This window comes from Eumetopias jubatus, unplaced genomic scaffold, assembly GCF_037043125.1.
Source record: "Eumetopias jubatus isolate StellerSeaLion01/CBP00866 unplaced genomic scaffold, mEumJub1_p1.0 scaffold_10, whole genome shotgun sequence".
Classification (NCBI taxonomy): domain Eukaryota; kingdom Metazoa; phylum Chordata; class Mammalia; order Carnivora; family Otariidae; genus Eumetopias; species Eumetopias jubatus.
The window spans coordinates 58,687,392-58,708,269 of record NW_028274816.1 but is presented as its reverse complement, the minus strand read 5'-3'; the positions used below and the strand labels follow the sequence as shown (position 1 = coordinate 58,708,269).

Here is a 20,878-nt window from a genome sequence, read left to right as displayed (position 1 = left end):
GGAACGAAGGGTTTATGCCACACAGGTGTTCCTTGGGCATGTCTTTCTTTGTGTCTGCAGAACTCTCAGCAGGAAGTTGGGAGAAGAAGCTGGACTTTCTTAGTTATTCTGTCTGCCCTCCCCTTTCTGTCCCTATTACCCGTATCTCCAGGACGCTACTCTCCCCTTCAAGATGGTCTCTGCCTTGACTTGACAAGCACAGGCTCTCTGCTTTCCAGGTAAGTAGCACCTTGATTTTCTGAGTGATTTCTTCAGGGGTGAGCTTAAAAATCAATCTAGGACACAGAGCCCACCCCTGGAATTTTGCTGGACCTGTTATAAGAGAGGACCTTTCTTACTCTGCTAAGATTGCCAGGCTAGTCGGAGTCTAGGTTGGAGCTGCTGGGAGCTCTTATAACCATATGGGGAGAGAACATGCCTCAAAGCAAAGACAACGTGAGGAAAGCGAAGACCAAAGATGCAGACAGATTCCTGATGATGATTGGGATACCTGGATCCAGCCATGCCTGAAGCTTTCCTCTACCCAATTAATTCCCTCCCATGCCTCGGTCATTTGAATCTCTGTCATTGGCAATTAAAACGGTCCTCACTTAAATAGACTCAGTTTCATCCTCAGTTCCTCTGTGGCCCTGACTCCCTTTTGGCACCCTCATGTCTTTCTTTCCTATCAGGCTGTCCTTCTCCATTTCCAGTGGCCAACTCCATCCCTATAGGACAGGGAACATCTTTCATTCCCATGACCACAGGCACACCTAGCCCCCACAGCCCCTCAGTCCCCCAGCTCCATCCCTCCTGCCTCTTGCCTCTCTCTACTGCTTCCTCTTCTCTTCATTCCCACAGTCCTGACACTCAGGCTTCATCCTCTCCTGCCTGGACCCTCGCTGCAGCCTTCCTCTTGCCCTCCCCTCCTCGTTCCTTTCCCTTCAGGGTTCCAGAGGTGTCTTTCTGCACCCAGATCTGACCCTGCCCCTCCCCAGCTTACAGCCCGCCCATGGCTCCCCAGTGCCCCCTGGACAATGTTGCAGTTTCTCAGCCAGGCATTTGACATCTGCCATCTGGTCCCATCCTCCTCTCCCACCTCACCCCTTCAAACATTCTCCAATCCCTCCCATCCCACTCCTGTTTTCACTCTTCACATCCTGTGCCTTCTGCCTGGAATGTTCTTCCCCATCTCCCCAAGCCCAAATGCCCTCATCCTTTAATAAGAAGCTCAAATGCCCCCTCCTCCAGAACACTTCTTTGACTCCTCCTCCTACTAGCTGTGTTTTTGTCTCCTTCCTTTGCACATTCTTTGTCTTCTCCTTTCCCAGACCACTGAACACGGTCCACTCTGTCTTGCTCAGGGATTTGGGCCCGTGTCTACCTGCCCCGGTAAACCAGCAGCTCCTAACTTATCTCTGGCTCTCCAGTATCACCCCACTCAGGACGTGTTGAGTGAGTGAATGAATGGCTATTTCTCTCTACCGCTGTGGCTCATGCTCAGCAGCCCCAATCCCGTTTACCCTGTCCCTCTTGGGCCTCATGAGGCAACATAGGGTGAAGAAGAGAACATGGAATGGACTCTGGACTCAAACAGACCAGCATCAAATGCTGTGTCCAGACTGTGCAACCTTGGGAAAATGTCTTCCCCTCTCTTAGCCTAGTTTTAACCACCTCTTCTGTAGCTCTTTCTTCCCTCTTTGGGTGTCCTCTCTCTCTCTTCTTCCTTCTAGAGTCTGGGTCTCTATACTTTCATCTCCCTCTGTCTCCATTTCTCTCTGTGTCTTTATTTTTCTTTCTCTCTCTCTCATCTCTAGAATCCTGCCTCCTCTTGCTCTGTGTCTGAATTTGAATTTCTATGTCATGTGTCTCTGCCTTTCTTTGTTCATCTCTTATTCTCTGTGTCTCTATAGCTTTCTGCATGTCTCTGTCGCCATTGCTCTATTTCTCCATCTCTGTTTCTCTGTGTCTCTCTATCTCTCTGTCTCTTTCTCTGTCTGCCTTAGCCCCATATGCCTCCCTCTACCATTCACCTCATCTCTCTTGGGCCATTGCTGTCCCACTCCCTGGCCTGGCTCACAGCCTGGGACACAAATCCCTGAATCAGCATTTTCCTCCTATTCCAGAAATTATGTCAGTTCCGCAGTGGGGGTGCGGATGGTTCTAGCTCTGGTCAGAGTGTTTGCCTCCCCGCATCCTCATCCACACAGGCCCTAGCCAGCTTGGCCAACTTCTTGGTGTTTGTCCTCTCCACGGGCAGCACCAGAAGAGGTGAATCTTTGTCTACACACATGCGTGCATGTCTCTGGGTGTGTAGCTGCATCTATTTCCCAGAACATTTGTGTGTGAATCTGTAGGTATTTATGCAAATGCATCCATTCACTCATTCATCCACCTACCCATCCATCCATTCAACCATTCACCCATTCAGCTATCACTTCAGCTACCCATCCACCCACCCACCCATACATACATCCAATCCTCCAGCCATCCATTCATCCATACACTCATCCATCTATCCATCCATCCATCCACCCATCCATCCGCCCACCCACCCATCCATCCACCCACACATCCATCTATCCATTCATCTATCCGTCCATCCATCCATCCACTCATCCATCTATCCATCTATCCATCCATCCATCCATCCATCCATCCATCCATCCATCCATCCATCTATCCATCCACCCACCCATCCATTCCATACACACATCCATACATTCCTCTATTTATTCATGCACTTGTTCGCTCCTTCATTCAACTAATCCGTATTTATCAGGTGCCTCCTTTGTGCCGGGCAATATGTCAGGCAGCAGGGATGCAGCAATAAACAAAACAAAGTGCTACCCCCACGGAGCTTATGTGTCTGGCAGTCCTCAATGAGCCAAACTCCCTGCTGCCCCAGGCCTCGCACAGGCTGTTCCTTCTTGCTGGAGCACTTCCCCTCCCCTCCCCCATCTTCCTCAGGTTTATGCCTACTCACCCTTCTGAGTTCAGTTCAAACATCACTTGGTCGCTTCCTCAGGGAAGCCTTCCATGACCTCCTCAGACACACATAGCATTGATTCTAATACATATAGTTTTTTTTTAAGTTGTATTTATTTAAGTAATCTCTACTTAACCCAATGTGGGGCTCTAACTCATGACCCCGAGATCAAGAGTCACATGCTTTTCTGACTGAGCCAGCCACTATAGATAGTTATTTGATGATTATCTGCCTCCTCTACCAGACCATAGGCTCTCGCAAGACTGGGATTTTTGTCTGTTTTGTTCCTAGCTGGATCCCCAGTGCCTAGAGCAGTGCCTAGCACATAGTAGATGCTCAGTATTTTTAAAAAATATTTATTTTTTTTAAGAGAGAGAGAGAGAGCACACCAGCGGAAGGGGCAGAGGGAGAAGAAGAGAGAATCTCAAGCAGACTACACACTAAGCTTGGAGCTCAATGCTGGCTCCATCTCACCACCCTGAGATCACAGACTGAGGTCAAAACCAAGAGTCTGACATTTAACCGACTGTGCCACCCAGGCATCCCTATGCTCAGTAAGTATTTAGCAAATGACTGCATGGATGGAATTAAATGAATGTGGAGTACTCACTCTGTCTCCTGGTTCTCTTCCTATCCAGTACTCTCTGCTGTTCTATGCTCCCAGAGGCTATGACAGGCAAGGTCCTCAAACTTCCTGGATGCAAACAATGTAGTGGCTGAAGGCAAGGGTCTAGATTCAGACCCACATGGTTTTGAACCTCAACTTTGACACTTCCCAGGCATGTGACCTCAGGCAGGGCATTTCCTTTCTCTGAGCTCCAATTTCCTCATTGTCAAATGCAGTTAAAAAGTATGTGGGCAGGCGCCTGGCTGGCTCAGTCAGTCGAGCATATGCCTCTTGATCTCCAGGGCATGAGTTCAAGCCCCATATTGGATGCAGAGTTTACTTTGAAAGAAAGAAAAAGTACATGAGCAAATGCATATAATTATTAATTATGACAACACTAAACACTAGCCATTTTTCTAAGCACCCCATATGAATTTAATCCTCAAAATAATGAAGTGGAATCTGGGTTTTTAAAAAACTGTCCTCATTACAGGCGGGGAAACTGAGGCATTGAGAATATAAACCAGGCACACACGATACTGAGAAGAGACCTGGGATTGGAACCTGCCTCTGCCATTTCCCAAACCACAGGTGAGACCAGTACCCTACAACTGCCAGCCAATGAGGAGATGTCTCTTTGGAGATGTGTCATGGAAGTCTGGCAAGCCCACCTAGGTACACACCTCTGAATGTATGCATTGCTGCATACTTCCTTCTGTGTATCTCTCCTGGGGAACGGGGCTGCCTGTGGACTCTGGGCAGGCCAGCTGGGTGTGAAGGTCTGGTTGTGAATGAGCTCTGAGCTTCATGGACCTGTGTGCATCCATCTGGGCATGTGCCCCCCTCCGCCCATGCAGGCTTCCCTGGGTGCAAAGGCAGGTCCATCAGGGAGAATGAAGAAGTACTGAGGATCGGATTCAAGGTCAACCTGGGAGGCATTTCTGGGGTATTCTACAGTGTGACAATGACTGCAAATGTATATATACGTAAGTAGCAATATGTGGGGAGGGAGGTGGAATCTAGTTAAAGGGAGGGAACTTATCTTAAAGCTGCCTTGGCAGAAGAAAGTAATTTTTTACTTAGTATATTTATATGAGTGTCACTGGGGGTGGGGGTGCAGTGCAGCCCTAAAGAAGACTGAGGGGCCTCCCAGCCACCCCTGCGGGTTGCTGCTGTGACTATGTGGTTCTGGATCTTCTCCAAGGAATTTAACCTCTATGGACCTCGGTTTCCTCCTCTGTGAAATGGGAATAGCATAATTGTACCCACCTAATAGGGTCAAAGTGGAGATTAAATGAGAAAAATCCTTTCAAAGCACTTAGCTCCGTGCCCAGATCACAGTCAGGGGCAATTATCATTAACCTCTATTAATACGGCAGTAACTCTTACTTGCTGCTTTTGAGAAAGACTCGTTAAGCACCTACTTGGTGCCAACGCTTTACCTACATTGCCTGGTTTTTCACACATCTGGATCGCTTCGGAAACAGGTTTATTGTCTATATTTTTTTGGATGAGGAAAGTGAACCTCAAAAGCAAAGAGCGCGAGGTCACACAGGCAGGGTCCGGCCCAGGCAGGATCCAACCCCGGGTCCCTGCTAGTACCTCTCGCCGGGCTGAGATTCTCCAAACCCGCTAATTCTGAGGCTCCGCCTCCCCTCCCACCTCCGGCCCTCAGAGCTCCCCAGATGGGAGGACTCCAGGTCTTGGGTCCTGTGAAGGAAGGGCCCCGGGAGGAGTGGACCGGGAGGGATGGATTCCTAGATGTGAGAATTGAGGGGGTGGGAGCTCAGTACCCTGAGTTCCGGGAGAAGTGACTGGGGTCCCAGACCTTTCCAACTGAGAGAAGAGGGGCTGGGGGCCGGGACCCCTGGATCCTGGGGGAGCGGAGGGTCATGTTCCTACATAGCTGGATCTTCCACTGTGTAAGAGAGCTGGGTCTCGCACGCCTCTCCCTCCTTCCTCGCTGCAGCCGCGCGATTTCGGCTTTCAAGCCGCAGGTTCAGAGGGGAGGAAGGAGGGGGTGCAAGGGGAGGAGCCGCGGACCTGCGCCAGGGGCGGGGGGAGGAGCCAAGCGGGCACCGCGGCGGGTGCTCGGGGCTGCGGCGGCGGCGGCGGCGGCGGCTCCGGGTGAGTCCGCTCCTCCCCCCTCCCCCTGCCCCAGCCCCCGCCCCAGGCCGATCCTGGGGGGCGGCCCCAGCGCGTGGGGGCGGGGGTAGGTACAGAGGCACGCGGATCTCCTGCCCGAGAGTGCGGGTGCTGCAGAGCTCGCTGGCCGCCCCGGGGGAGGGGCACGTGGCCCTAGAAAGGGGGGTCCCGAAACATCTAGGTGTACCCCAACCTCGCCCACCGATCCCCCGGGCGTGGGGATTGTTTACCTACTCCATGGCTCCTGAAGACTTAAGACTCCGCGACCTCTCGAGGTCCAGGGCATCATTCCTCCCCCCTTGCAGCGCCCTGGGACCCCGGTATCTCATAACCCCCCACCTCCAAAAAAATTCCCATCCTCTCTGCAGCCGGGAGAGGCATTAAGGACTTCAACTCCCAGCAGCCCATGCAGCGCCGGGTCTGTGAAGTCTTAGCCGCGCTAGCGCAAGGCCTGCTGGGAATTGTAGTGTCCAAGCTCCGCGGGAGCTGGGGCCCCGGAGGTGGGAGGGGGTGGCTGGACCTCCCGGGGGTCGCCTGGGGTCGAGCAGCCAGTCCGAGTAGGACAAGACTTGAGGCTCGGACTGAGCTTTTTCTCCTGGCCGCGGCCTCCAGATCCCGCTCCTCTTCCCACCACCTGGCGCGTGGGGACGGGTCCGCAGCCCCTTGTCCGCCCTACAACCCCCATGGGCTGCCGCCAGCCGCCGCCTCGGCTGCCACCCAGGACAAGGCAGGGATAAGCGCAGGTGAGTCTGACCATGCCTGTGTCGGAGTCCTGGCCTTCTGCAATACCTCCACGACACCTGTCCATCTGTGAGCTCTGGTCTGTCCGTCCCTAATTTCTCCCTGCACTCTCCTTCCAGTCCATCTCTGATGTCTGGCTCCAAACCATGTGTGGCTAATTCCCCTTCTCTCCCCACATCCACCTCTTTCTCCCAGTCCTCTCTCTTTTATGCCCCCACCCCCATCCAACCTTCCTTCTGCACCCATGTCTGTCTGCCCAGCCCTCCTTTGTATCCTTTTGCCCATCTGTGGTCTCTGGCCATTGTCTGTCCATCTGTCCTTTATTTCTGCACCCCATCCATTCTTCCGACCGCTGTTTCCCTTTCAAAGATATTTCTGTCCTGGCACTTAGACAGTCCCTCTCTCCGCCCATCTCTCACACTCCCATAAATTACACACTAGTCCATTATTTATGGCTTAGTCCATCCCAAATCTAAATCCTTGACTTTTCCTCTCGTCTGCTTATCTGTCCCTCTGTTCTGGGCCCCAGTTTGCCCTTCCCAGTATCTTTGTCTCCCCTCCCCTTATCTCTCCCTCTCTCAACTTGGTCGCTATCTCTGCACCCTGCATCTTCCCTCCCACCCCAGCCACCACCACACTGTTATCTCTCCAACCCCATCCTTCCCTCTGTCTTGGTCCTCACTCTTTCTACCTGGATCTGGCCCCCTTCCCATTCCTCGAACCTGCCAAGCCCTTGCTCATGCTGTTCCCACTGCTGAGGATGCTTTTCCCCACTCCAGCCCCACCGCCCACTGGCTGTGGCCAGGCCCATCTCGTCCTTCAGGTCTCGGAGAGCCCCCCAACTGCCCACCTCCTGGCCCTTTTGTGACATTTCCTCCAACGATTTCTTTCAGAGCACTTCTCACAGTGTGAGCACGTCCTGTTTGTTTATGTGTGTTTGTTGACTTGTTTCCTCCATGTCTCCTCTCACTGGTTTGTAACACCAGGAAGGTGGGAAATGTGGGGGGCTCGTTCTCTGCTGGATCTGCTGCAGCTGGCATCGTGCCTGGCATGTAGTTGGTGCTCAACGAATATGTGTCTAATGCACGAATGATGAATGGCTGTCCCCTCATCTGCCCGTGCCTAAATTCTGTCCTTGGTCTGTGCACCCCTAATCTCTGCCTTCTTGTCTGTCTATCCCTTTATTGTGCATCCTTAATCTCTGCCCCTTGACTGGCCTTCCTCGTCTCTTTCTCCTTGTCCGTTTGTCCCTATTCTCTGTTCTCTTGTCCGTTCATGCCCATCTCTGTCCCCTAGTTGGTCCAACCCGTTACTGTCTTCTTGCCTGCACCCCGAATTTCAGTCCTTCTGTCCATCTGCCCCTAATTTCTTTCTCCTTGTCTATCCCTCCCTAATCTCCTTCCCCTGGTCCATCTGCCCCCAATCTCCATCCCCTCACCTGTCCTTCCTTTTCTCCTTTTCTCTTCTAACCCTTATCCACCCCTCTTTCAATCCCATTCCCCATCTGCACCCTTGTCTGGCCCCCTTCCAAGCCCAGAACCCACCGGCCACCATGTCGGGAGACTACGAGGATGACCTCTGCCGGCGGGCACTCATCCTGGTCTCAGACCTCTGTGCGCGGGTCCGCGATGCCGACACCAGTGACAGGTGCCAGGAGTTCAACGACCTGCGAATTCGAGGCTATCCCCGGGGCCCAGATGCAGGTCAGCAGCACCCCCCCGCCAGCTGTCTCAGCCAGCCCCCTGTGTCCCCTATACTCAGTATTTTCAGAGATTCAGAGATTCAGAGCAGACCTACTTAGCTTTCTGCCCCCTAGGTGGCTGTGGCCGCTCCCTCTTAGAGTCTCCCCTCCATCCTGCCTGCTGCTGGTCCCCCAAACCTTTGATCTAAGGAGAAGGAGCTGGGTGGGCCATATGACCCCTGACCTTTTGGGTTTGGTCCTGTGAGCCTCCTGCCCACTGCCCCTCCCCCAGCCACACACATATCCCCTTCTCATATCTTTTGTGCATCTTGCATAGTGCTTAAAAGCTCAGGCTCTTTTTTTTTTTTTTTAAGATTTTATTTATTTATTTGAGAGAAAGAGAGAGAGAGAAAACAAGCACAAGCCGGCGGGCGGGGGTGAGGGGGCGGCATGGAGGGAGAGGGAGAATCTCGAGCAGACTCCATGCTGAGCATGGAGCCTGACACAGGGCTTGATCCCTCGACCCTGAGGTCATGACCTGAGCTGAAACTAAGAGTCGGACGTTTAACCGACTGAGCCACCCAGGTGCCCCAAAGCTCAGGCTCTTGAGTCAGCCTCTCTGACTTGTCTGGGTTCAAATCCCACCACCGCTACTTACTAGTGGATGACTTTAGGCAATTAACACTTCTTCTGTGCCTCAGTTTCCTCCTGAAAATGGGGATAATGAAAGTGGCTACCTCCTGGGGCAGCTGAGAGACTCAAATGATATAACACATGTGAAGTGCTTAAAACAATCTGGACACACAGTGGTCACTCAATAAATGCTAGGATGTACTTACTGAACACCGACTGTGTACCAGGCAGTATGCAAGATCCTTGGCATATTTCATCAACCACTCACAACAACCCTCTGTGGTATCTATAATCCCCATTTTCGATGGGGGAAAAGGACTCAGAAGGGTAAAGTGACTTGCCCAAGGTCACCCATCTAGGAAGCAGCAGGGTTCTGAGAGCGAGGATCTATTATGGGTGCTCTTGTCCGGACGAGGAACCCCAAAGAAGCATGTGCTGTGAGGTTATAATGACAAGTCACACTTGCTGAGTGCAGACAAGGATGAGAAATGAGGTCTGGAGAGCTGCAGTTGCTTGCTCAGAGACTCACAACCTATAAGCAAAAGGGCCAGATTTGACCCCAGGAAGTCTAGTATACTACCACAATTTGGGGGTCCCCCAAACCCACCCTCAGTTTCAATGATTCTCTAGAAGGACTCACAGAAAAGCTGTTCTACTCACAGTTACGTTTTATTACAGCAAAAGGATGGAGGTTAAAATCAGCAAAGGGAAAGACACATAGAATAGGGTCCAGGAGAGACCAGGTGTGAGCTTCCGGTCTCAGTCACGTAGACATGGCTTACTGCCCGTGGGGCTGAACTTCACCTCCAGCCCCTCCAGAGGCTAAGCTGATGCATCCCAGTCCCCCAACATCAATCACATTGTTACATAGACCATCTGGCATGGCCCAAGATTCCTCAGGTAAACAAAAACACTTTCAGGCAGGATGTTCCAGGGGCTTAGAGGTTCATTCCCAGGAGCCCATCAAGGGCCAAACATTTCTTTGGGCAAGGTTCATCTTTTCCTGCACAACTACACCACCTCGCCAAGCCCAAGTGGCTCCCCAGACCAGGCAGACAGGAATGAGAAATTCACCAGAGTTTGGAGGGTTGATGTTTTGACTTGGAGAGGGTCTGGGTCAGACTGATGGTAGGGGAAAGCAGCTGATTTCTCTCTCCTCTTCTCCACCTTGTCCTCCCAAATGGCCCCCTGGCCCCCTTTTCTTAATTCTTCCTATGTTCAGGAGGCTGGAAAGCCCTTGCTCTGCTCTTTAGCACGTCCCGAGAACTCCGAGCAGATTTCGGTCACTTGGAAAGGAACACCCTAAGGGGTGGGGGGAGGTAGGAAGTTCAGAGTTCTGCCATCGCCCGTTGTAGTGCCCTGCGGGCTCATGGATACACATGACGGCAGCAATAGGATTTGTTAGTCTAATAAAAATCCATGTCCGGACTACCATTTATTGGGAGATATTGACGTGTGACAGCATAAGGAAGACTGTGGGCTCTGGAGCCAGACACTCTAGGCGTAAATTCTGACGTGCACCCCCCCCGCCCCCCCCTTCTGCCGTGGGACTCTATACAGGAAACTTTGTATCTATTGACCTCAGTTTCTTTTTGTGGAAAACAGGCATACTAATGTTGCCAACCTCCTAGGGCGCCTGTCAGGCATAAGTAAGCTAATGCCAATGAAGTGCTTAGGGGTCTGCAACATAGTATAACCACTCAGTAAATGTCTACCTTTATATTCTGCGGCTATTCCATTTACCTCCTGCACTCCTCAGTGCCACAGTTGAGAGGCAGGACTGATTTTTCCTATTTGGCAAATGGGGAATGTAAGGCTCAGAGTGCTTAAGATATGTTCCCAAGGCCACACAGCAAACAGAAATTTGAACCCTGACCTGCCTAACTGTGTCATGCAGCCTCCTCTCTCCTTGATCATCTCTGAGCATTTTGGGGGACGTTGGTGGTACCTCAGATGGTGTGTCCTGTTAAGGAGAGGCAGCATGGGCTAGTGATTAAGAATCACATCTGAAGACAGACTGCTCTTTCAAATCCCAGATCTGTCACTTACTACCTGTGCAGCATAATACAAGTCACTCAACCTGTCTGTGCCTCAGTTTCCTTATCTTTAAAATGGTTATATAGAGATACGGACCTTGTGGGGTCCTGGAGTTTAAGTAATGTATGTGAAGTGCTTAGGACAATGCATGGCAAATGCTAGAGGCTAGCTCTTTGGGGACAGCAGTGGGAGGATAAACTCTGACCCCACCCTGACCCCTGACCTTTGTCCTCACTCTCTCCAGACATCTCCGTGAGCCTGCTGTCGGTCATCGTGACATTCTGTGGCATTGTCCTTCTGGGCGTCTCCCTCTTCGTGTCCTGGAAATTGTGCTGGGTGCCCTGGCGGGACAAGGGAGGCTCAGCAGTGGGCGGGGGCCCCCTGCGCAAAGACCTAGGCCCTGGGGTCGGGCTGGCAGGCCTGGTAGGTGGCGGTGGACACCACCTGGGGGCTGGCCTGGGTGGCCATCCTCTGCTGGGGGGTCCACACCACCATGCCCACACCGCCCACCATCCGCCCTTCGCTGAGCTGCTGGAGCCAGGCAGCCTGGGGGGCTCTGACCCCCCTGAGCCCTCCTACTTGGACATGGACTCGTACCCAGAGGCTGCGGCAGCTGCAGTGGCTGCTGGGGTCAAACCGAGCCAGACATCTCCTGAACTGCCCTCTGAGGGAGGTGCAGGCTCTGGGCTGCTCCTGTTGCCCCCCAGTGGTGGGGGCTTGCCCAGTGCCCAGTCGCATCAGCAGGTCACAAGCCTGGCACCCACCACCAGGTGAGACAGGCTACTGGGCTGGGGGTCCACTCTGAACTACTGTTCCTCCTCTGTGTCTCTTTCCCAGATATGGTTCTTCTGAGCCCTGCAAGAGGAGAGTCCTAGAGGTCCGGAGTCCTGAGTCCTGGGGCAGGAAGGGGCTTGGGGTGTGGACTCCTAGGTCCTGGGGACAGAGGAGGCTAGGGCCCCAGACTCCAGGATCTAAGGGAGGAGGAACCTAGAGATCTGTACTCAGATTCAGAGGGCATAGGACTCTGGGGTCAGGAAGGTAGAGGAGAATGATTAGACTCCCGAGGCCCTGAGACACAAAGCAATTCATCTGTTTCAGCCTAAGCCAGGGGTGGTGGGGCCTGGAGTTCATTTGTTCTGTATTCCTCATTCTGCACATGTATATCGAGCACCTAATATGAACCAGACCTGAGATGGGTGTTGGAAAAACAGAAGTGAGCATGGCAAATAGACTCTGCCCTCATGCCACTTACAATCCCAAGGGAAGTGGGTCCCCAAAGAAGCTGTCCCCACCCACCCAGGCCAGCGCTGCCGGAGAGTGGCTTAGGGGGCCACAGCTGTGAGAGCCTGAGGAGTCGGTGATCTGGTCCGGGAAGAGGCTGGGGACTTCCAGAGGTGGAGGGGTCGTGGCTGAGACCTGCAGAGTGAGGAAGAGTTGGTCAGGCACAGAGGCAGGGGTTGTGAGCTGGGCGTTCCAGGAGGAAACAGCCGTCCATGCAAAGGCAAGCGGGGTCAGAGTCACGGTGTGTTGTGGAAATTGCCAGCAGTCACTATGGCCTGAGAGTAAGTGTGAAAAAAGAAAGGTAGGGAGATGTGGCTTAGGATGTGGGCAGGGCCAGACCACATGGGGCCTTGAATGCAGGGCTGAGGGACTGGGACTTTGTCCTGGGGGCACTGGGGAGCCATGGAGGGCTGTGAGCAGGAGGGACAGGGTCAGTTCTACGTGTAGAAAGACCTCTCTGTGGCCACACAAGGGAAGGACCCGAGGGACAGACTGGAGGCCTGTCCAGGCAAGAGAGGGTGAGGCTGAGCTGAGATTGTGGGCGTGGGGATGAGAGGAGGAGGTAGAGTCAGAGGGCAGACGAGGTGAGACCTGAGACTGATGGCTGTGGGTGGATAGGAGGGGTGGGGAGAAGTACGGAAGGCCTCCGGCCTGGCCTGGTGATTGGGTGGATGTTGGGGCTGTCAGAGGATCTAGGAAGAGGAATGGGTTTTAGGGAGCCCCTGAGCTTCCCTGGGTCTTGTCGAGTGTGAGAGGCCTGGGGCAGCATCTGGGGAAACTGCCCTCAGAGGGATTGTCCTGGGCCTCAGAAGTTCATGGGAGAAGGTGTTCTCTTCCCAGGGCCTGGCCGGGGGCCCAGGGGCTCATGGGAGATGAAGTTGGGGGTCTCTGGGGAGGCCTTTCAAAGGCAGATGGATACACCAGTTTGAGCTCTTTCCCCTCCCCATTATACAGATGGAGAAACTGAGGCTGAGAGGGTATTCATGACCTGCTCAAAGTCACCCTGGGAGCAAGGAGTGGCCAGGAGATCTGTAGCTGAAGGAGCCTCCCCCACCACATCCCTTTCCAAGGCTCAAGCCCTCCTGCTTCCCCCGTGCCTGCCTCTCAGCACACCTGAGGCTGCCGAGCACTGCCCATCGCTAGGGGCCCCATCACATGGACTTCACCCCGGGTGTGATGGTCCTTGCAGGAGAGGGCAGATGAGCCAGGACCACAGATGGGGAAATTTGGGAGAGGGGAGGGAAAGGCTTTGAGGGGACAGGAGGTGAGAATGGCTCCGGTGTCTGACCTGCAGATCTAGGTGGAGCACAGGGGAGGAGGAGCGGGTTGGGGGGAAGGTGCTGAGCCCGGCGGGGACTGTGAGGGGTGTCGGGGTCTGGTGGACTGCCGAGGCTGGGGGCCGATCCAGGCTGGAGCCCAGGAGACAGATTTAGCAGATTTAGCGGGCTGCTGATGGGTGTGGAGACCTGGGGTGCAGATGAGCTTGTCCAGAGAGAGTGTGTGTGTGTGAGAGGGGAGAAGGAGCCGGGGTGGCTGAGGGGGGAGCTCTGGGCTTCCAGAGTGTCCCCCACACACGTCTGGACAGTGGGGGAAGGGAGTTGAGAAAGGACAGGCCAGGTGGAGTGATGGTGAGGTGGGAGAGGTGAGACTGGGGTTAAGACAGGTGGAGGGGATTTGAAGAAGGGCAGATGAAGGTTCAGGAGGTCTGGGTTGTGTGGGGCCCCAGGGGTCCACGAATAAGTTATTCTGGGTCATGCACTTGAAGTCAGGAGGAGGCTTCTGGAAGTTGATGCATAAGCAGGTCCTAGTTGGAGCTAGCTTAGAGATGGGGATACCCCCCCAATACAGGTGGAGAAACTGAGGCTCAGAGAGTGCAAGTGGCTTGCTCAAGGTCATAGTGAGCAAAGGTGCAGATCTGTGGCCATCTGGCTGTGACCCTTGGGAAAGAGGCAGGGAGGAGTCTCTCAGGTCTTCAGATGCTGTCAAAGACCCTAGCCAGTGACCCCCACCTTGGTCTTCCCCACTCTCCACAGGTACCCGGCCCTACCCCGGCCCCTCACCCAGCAGACCCTGACCCCCCAGCCGGACCCCGGCAGTGACGAGCGGCCGCCTGCCCTACCCTTACCCTTGCCGGGCGGGGAAGAAAAAGCCAAACTCATAGGGCAGATCAAGCCAGAGCTGTACCAGGGGACTGGACCAGGCGGCCGGCGTGGCGGTGGGGCCCCGGGCTCTGGAGAGGCCGGCGCAGGGGCGCCCTGCGGCCGCATCAGTTTCGCCCTGCGGTACCTCTATGGTTCAGACCAGCTGGTGGTGCGGATCCTGCAGGCCTTGGACCTCCCAGCCAAGGACTCTAACGGCTTCTCAGACCCCTATGTCAAGATCTACCTGCTGCCAGACCGCAAGAAAAAGTTCCAGACCAAGGTCAGGAGTGAGGGTCCTGGACATCCAGGAGGAGGGGGTGGGAGTCGGGACTCCTGGGTCTGAGGGAGGAGGAGCTGGGGGTCTGGACTCCTGGGTCCTTTGGAAGCAGTGTGGATGGGCATGGGGTCTCTCTCCTCCCCTCGCCCACCCTCTCCAGGTGCACAGGAAGACGCTGAACCCTGTGTTCAACGAGACATTCCAGTTCTCAGTGCCCCTGGCTGAGCTGGCCCAGCGCAAACTGCACTTCAGCGTCTATGACTTTGACCGCTTCTCGCGGCACGACCTCATCGGCCAAGTGGTGCTGGACAACCTCCTGGAGCTGGCTGAGCAGCCCCCCGACCGCCCACTATGGAGGGACATCATGGAGGGCGGTTCGGTCAGTGGCCCCTGCATCCCTCTTCTTGGGGACCCAGGACCGCTCGGTGTTTGACCTCTTTGCCCTTGGACTTCATAACCTTCTAACTTCTTGACCCAGGCTTTTCAAAAATTTATTTTATTGCAAAATACTGCAAACATGCAAGCAAAGTGTAGAGATAGATATAACAGGACCCCATCTCCCAGACACCCTGTCAAATATTGACATCATGCCTGGACCCCAGATCTCCCAACTTCTGACCCCCTTTCACATCTGATGGTAACAGTTGAGAAATATAACAGACAGCCCTGTACCCACCAGCCACTTTATCATAACTTCATGCTGTGACCCCAAATTCCTGACCCTCCAACTGTCTGACCCCAGAGTTCCCAGCTTTTGTTTTTCTGACTTCCTTCAACTTCCAACCTCCTGGCTTTCCAATTCCCAAGCTTCCTGAACCCCCAACCCCTCTGATCTCTGAACATTTTATGTTTCAAACCCTTGACCTCCAGATCTAATCTCATCCTCTGCTCTCCACCCAGCTCCTGATAGCCTGTTCCCCCCAAGCCTCAGACATACTTGGATCCTCTATATTCTGACACCCCCCAGTTCCCCCAGTCACCAGATTGTGCCCGGTAGCCCCCCCCAAGCCCCCTTCCTCTTCAATCCAATCGCTCCCCGAGCCTGGCTCCTACGCGCTTGTTGGGGGTCCTGACCCTCTCCCTGCCTCCATCCTATCTCCTGCTTGTGTGTATATCATGTCTCATTCTCTCCACCCCCCTCATTATCACTGGAGGTCTTCACTCATTCATTTATTCATTCATTCATTTCTTAAACAACTGGCTTTTTTGTTTCAGGATCAGGACCCGGGGACCCCAGACAGTCCTTGGGAGCTCCAGGTCTAGGTTGTCACAGTTTGCTGTCAGGGGCAGTGAGTGGGGAGTCCAGGGTCCTGGGCCTCGGTCAGTGTGGTTGGGAGGCCAGGGGCCCAGATGAGGCTGAAAAGCCGGGCGGGGTGGGGCGTAAGTCCTGGCTAGCTCAGTGCCCCCTTCCAGGTATCTCTGTTTGTGTGTTGGTGTCGGAGGCTCTGTCTCCACTGTGGCTTCGCTTAAGGTTGGTGTGTCTCCTGCCCTCCCTGTGACTGGCTTCTCTCCTCAGTGCCTGTCACACTGTCTGAATCTCTGTCCCTCACCCGGTCTGCGTAGGTTTCTCTGTTCCTCTCCCTCTCTCTCTCTATCTGGGTCTTTGCCCTTCCCCCCACCCCATTCTAGATCTCTATCACTCCGTCCGGGTCTCCGCACCCTCCACCAAGTCTCCGGTCCCATTTCTCCAGATCTCCTGCACTTGGGGGGCTCTGACCTCCCCCCGGACTCTGTCTCTCTCCTCTGGGACTCTGTCCCCCTCTCCTCCTGGCCTTTTACTCCTCTCTGTGAAGTCCCTGTTCCTCTGCTCTCTCCCTGGCAGCACTATCTCTGGGTCTCTAGGCCCCTCCTCTGGGTTTTCTTTCTTTAAGACTCTATGGGTCTGCCTTTCTAACTGTATCTCTCAGTGTCTTGGTCCCTGTCACAGTCTATTTCTCACTGTGTTCTTCTCTCTGTCTGTCTCTGGCTCTTTCCTGCTCTCTCCCCACACCTATGCCTCTTTCAGTCTTCCCTGCAGAACAGATAGGCTTTGCTGGTGGCAGGCAGCTGTGGCCAGGCAGTTACCAGGTTTAGTCAGATTGTTAAGTGGATCAGCAACCGGAGTCCTGGATATCAGGGAGGAGAGCTGGAGGCTCCAGATGGGAGAGCGAGGGAGAGGTGGGGGGGGGGTGGAGACTGAGACAGGGCATTGCTGAGCCCCTTTCCCCAACTGCAGGAAAAGGCAGATCTTGGGGAGCTCAACTTCTCACTCTGCTACCTCCCCACGGCCGGGCGCCTCACCGTGACCATCATCAAAGCCTCTAACCTCAAAGCGATGGACCTCACCGGCTTCTCAGGTGGGTTCCAGCAGGTGCTGGGATCTGAGAAAGGAGCGTCTGGGGGCCCTGGACCCCTGGGTCTGATGGAGGAGAGGCTGGGGCCCTGATTCTGGGTCTGAAGGAGGAGGGGCTGGGGGCCCAGACTCCTGGGTCTGAGGGGGTAGGGCAATGGGGACCCAGACCCTTGGGTCGGGGGAGGAGGAGTCTGGGGTCCGGACTCGGGTCTGAGGGAGGAGGTCGAGGTTCAGTGCTCTCGATGCCTGCTCCCAGACCCCTACGTGAAGGCCTCTCTGATCAGCGAGGGGCGGCGTCTGAAGAAGCGGAAAACCTCCATCAAGAAGAACACGCTGAACCCCACGTACAACGAGGCGCTCGTGTTCGACGTGGCCCCGGAGAGCGTGGAGAGTGTGGGGCTCAGCATTGCGGTGGTAGACTACGATTGGTGAGGGGCGTGGCCCGGGCGGGCGGGGGGCGGGCAAGGGGGGTCAGGGGGTGGGCCCGGGCCCGCCCCCTCCCTCCCCGGCCGCTCACCGCCGCTCCCACCCCCAGCATCGGGCACAACGAGGTGATCGGCGTGTGCCGCGTGGGCCCGGATGCCGCCGACCCCCACGGCCGCGAGCACTGGGCGGAGATGCTGGCCAACCCCCGCAAGCCCGTGGAGCACTGGCATCAGCTGGTGGAGGTGAGTGGGGAGGCCACCCAGTGCCCCTCGCCCTGCCATTCCCGCGCTCATGCAGTCATTCACGCGGAGCGTCCGTCTTTATGGGCTGAAGAGTCAGACCTCTTGGGTTGGAATCCCAGCTCTACTAACGAGCTGTGTGACTAAGAGCACGTTACTTAACCTCTCTGTGTCTCAGTTTATTCTGCTGGGTGATGGGGTTGTTAATAGCATCTAAAGTTAGATGTGAGGATTCAGTGAGTTAATGCAGGATTAAGTGTCTGCCTCTCAGTAAGGGCTCGTCAAGGGGTCAGTTACTCTTGATATTATTTCCCATGATGCTAAGCCCAAAGGTAAAAGGGAAAAACTGAGTGATAAGATGGAGCAGGGTTGGGGATTTGGGGGGGGTTGGGTTTGGTTTGGTTTAAAGCAGGCTGTAATTGAAAATCACTGGATTGTGGTTTACTGGGTGGGGATCAACAATTTTTTCTTCATAAGAAAATGAAGTCAAAATAGAACAGAACAGAAAATTTCACAGGGCAGCACCCATTGTAAGGATCAGACAGTTTTTTGTTTTTGTTTTGTTTTGTTTTTGGTCTTATGGATTGTAGTCCAAAAGGCTTGGAAGTCTGGGAGGTAGAGGACATCTGGACAAGGGATGGGGGGTGCCCTTTGGCTTAGGGCGTCCTGAAGGGCCTCTCAGTGGAGGTGACATTTGAGCAGAAGCCTGGAGATTGAGCAGGAAGGGGCTTAAGTGAAGGTTTTGAGGTTAGGAGAAGCTCGAAGGGAGAGAGCAGGGCTAGGCAGCTGGGTGTTTCTCCTAAGCAAGAAGAAGCAGGGGCAGTCCCCTGAGCCTGGAGCGGAGAGGGAAGGGGGAGAAGGGCAGATAACAGGAGGCCAGCAGGTCACGTGAGAACAAGGTTGCCATTTTTTTAAAGCTAAAAATCATTTATGATCATCACATGGTCAAGAGAAATTCTCAAATATGGCCATTCTCTCATTTGAAACAAACAAAAAAAAGGACAGAAGTAGATTTTGAAGATCCTATCCACAAATTTGCTGTCATTAAAGCCAAGACAGTAAAATCATACTAAATTCTGTTTAGAGTATAAATAAACATTTAAACTTAATGTACTGTGAATTGCAACACACATACTCTTCATTGTTTTGGATATTTTAAAAATAATTTTAAATTTCCAGAGAAAAAAATTCCCCATAAAAATACATAAAAATAAGGCTGTTTATTTTTCCCTTTTGTCTCAGGCTCTGATTTGACATGGGACTGACCTCTATTTAAAATTTGATATCTTGCTCATTGTGGATTTTTTTGGATTAATTCTGATTTTTAAAAATATTGCATTGCAATAGTAATTATCTTGAGTGCTGAGTTTGGGTACGCCTGAAATTTTGCACCCGGGGTGAACTCCTCCCAGACCTGACTGTAGCTTGGCCTCGCTTTGGACTTTGCTTCCACGATGAGGAGGGATTTTAAGCGGCAGAGCACAGAGCTCAAGTGTGAGTTTTGAAAAGACTGTGGCTCTATTTAGAGAGACAGATGGCAGCTACTCTCTTCTTCCACCACTCACTCTTTCCCTAATTTACTCACTCATCCCACAAACTTCTCCAGAAGCTCCGGTGCGCTATGCTCATGCTGGGCAATTCTGGGAGCACAGAGAGAAATGGAACCCTGGCCAGGTGGGGCCTGACCCTGGCTTTCAGCCAGTAGTACCATAGTGAATGACCCCCGAGGGTCTTTCTAACCCCAGCACTGACCCTGCCCCTTCTCTGCTCACCACCCTCCCCGGCTCCCCAGAGCCTCCAAAACGGAGTCCAAGCTTCTTTGAGGCCCCTCTGAGGGTCTGCCCCGTCATCCCCGCAGCCTCATCTCGCCTCACATTTCCAGCGACTTTTGCTTTGTGCCTCGGTTTCCCCATCTATAGAATAGGACTGTAATACCACTTGGCCCATCACTTCAGAGCTGAGTGAAAAAAGGCATTGTAGATGATGAAAACAGGTTTGATGTCTCACTATGTTGATTATCAGCCGTTGTCTTGCCTCTGTTCCCGCATACCTGAACCTACTGGATTTCCTTATTCAGGAAAAGACTTTGTCCAGCTTCACGAAAGGCAGCAAAGGATTGTCAGAGAAAGAGAACTCAGAGTGAGAGGTAAGGAACCCAGACCAGGGGAGGAAGGTGGTGTGGGGGTCCTGGACTCCTGGGTCCAAGAGAGGAGGGCCTGGGGGCCTGGATTCCTGGGTCAGAGGGTGGAGTGACAAAGCCAGGGACCAGGTCCCTGGGGTGTCGATGAAGCTACAGCAGGTCACAGGCCTGCTCTCTGCCATCACTGACATCTCCTCCCTGCCCTGTCTTGCAGGTCTGGCCTAGGCCCAGGATCGGACCAGGCCCCCTCAGGACCCCATCCCTTCCTGCCCGGACCGTGAATTCATCTCCTTGAAGCCATAACGTCCGAGCTTCGTGGTGCGGGGCAGCACTGGGCCTGCCCATCCTTCTACCCCGCTTAGGCGTGAGGGTGGGAGGCAGGCGGGCCCGGCTCCCTGTTTCAGGGTGGGGGGCATTCAGTCTCTACTGTGTCTGTCTTCCCTTCCCCAGGGCTCCCCTTCCAGGCAAAGGGCCATGCATGTCTGGGGGACCCCAGCCGCCAAAACCCTTCGTCTTTCTGTCTGTCTCTTTGTTGTTTGTCCAAGACGGTGTCCTGACCCTCGTTCTCTCCATAAATGTCAACAGACCAATCCTCCATACTCCCCCAGACACACACACACACCTGTGTCTACCCTTTCTGTTCAACACACCCCGCGTCTGGCCGATTCCCCCACTGCTGCTGCTACCAACACCAGAATAAACATACACCATGGTTCTCACTCTACCCAGGGCTCCTGTTCTCTCTGGGACTGGGAAGCTGGGTTGGACGATCCTGGCTCTGGGTTCAGACAAATTTTTCATTCACTGGCTGGGTGACCTTGGGCAACTAAATTGATCTCTCGGAGCCTTAGTTTGTAAATGCTACATTTGCCAGGGCCTCTATGATTATAGCATGCAAAATGAACCCCAAACTATTGTAAGCCACAAACAGAACTGAAAGACCTTTGTACATGGTAAGTCTGAGCATATAGGAGGACTTCAGGCATGGTTGGATCAAGGTGTTCAAGGGACTCTGCCTAGCTCCTTAGGACTTCATTCTCAGGCAAGTCTTTGCAATGGTAGTAAGATGGCCATCTGGAGCTCCAGGCTCATACTGCTGTATCTGTTATGATGGTTTCAGCTGCATAAAACAGAATTCCAACAGAAAGAGCCGAAATGATAGAGATTTCTTTTGCTCACATAAGAAATGTTTCAAAGACACAGAGTCCCAGTGTTAGTTCAGCTGCTCAG

The 20,878-nt window shown here is 53.7% G+C and overlaps 1 protein-coding gene across 1 annotated transcript; it reads left to right on the top strand.

Moving 5' to 3' along the window:
• Positions 1–5,647: 5,647 nt before the first annotated feature.
• Positions 5,648–20,361, top strand: SYT3 (synaptotagmin 3). Its single transcript, XM_028091491.2, has 11 exons — positions 5,648–5,702; positions 6,333–6,463; positions 7,994–8,164; positions 11,057–11,582; positions 14,127–14,514; positions 14,672–14,890; positions 16,727–16,847; positions 17,100–17,271; positions 17,379–17,511; positions 19,586–19,654; positions 19,863–20,361. The coding sequence occupies exons 3-10, from the start codon at positions 8,014–8,016 to the stop codon at positions 19,649–19,651; spliced, it is 1,776 nt and encodes a 591-aa protein (XP_027947292.1). The 5' UTR covers positions 5,648–5,702; positions 6,333–6,463; positions 7,994–8,013; the 3' UTR covers positions 19,652–19,654; positions 19,863–20,361.
• Positions 20,362–20,878: the final 517 nt, after the last annotated feature.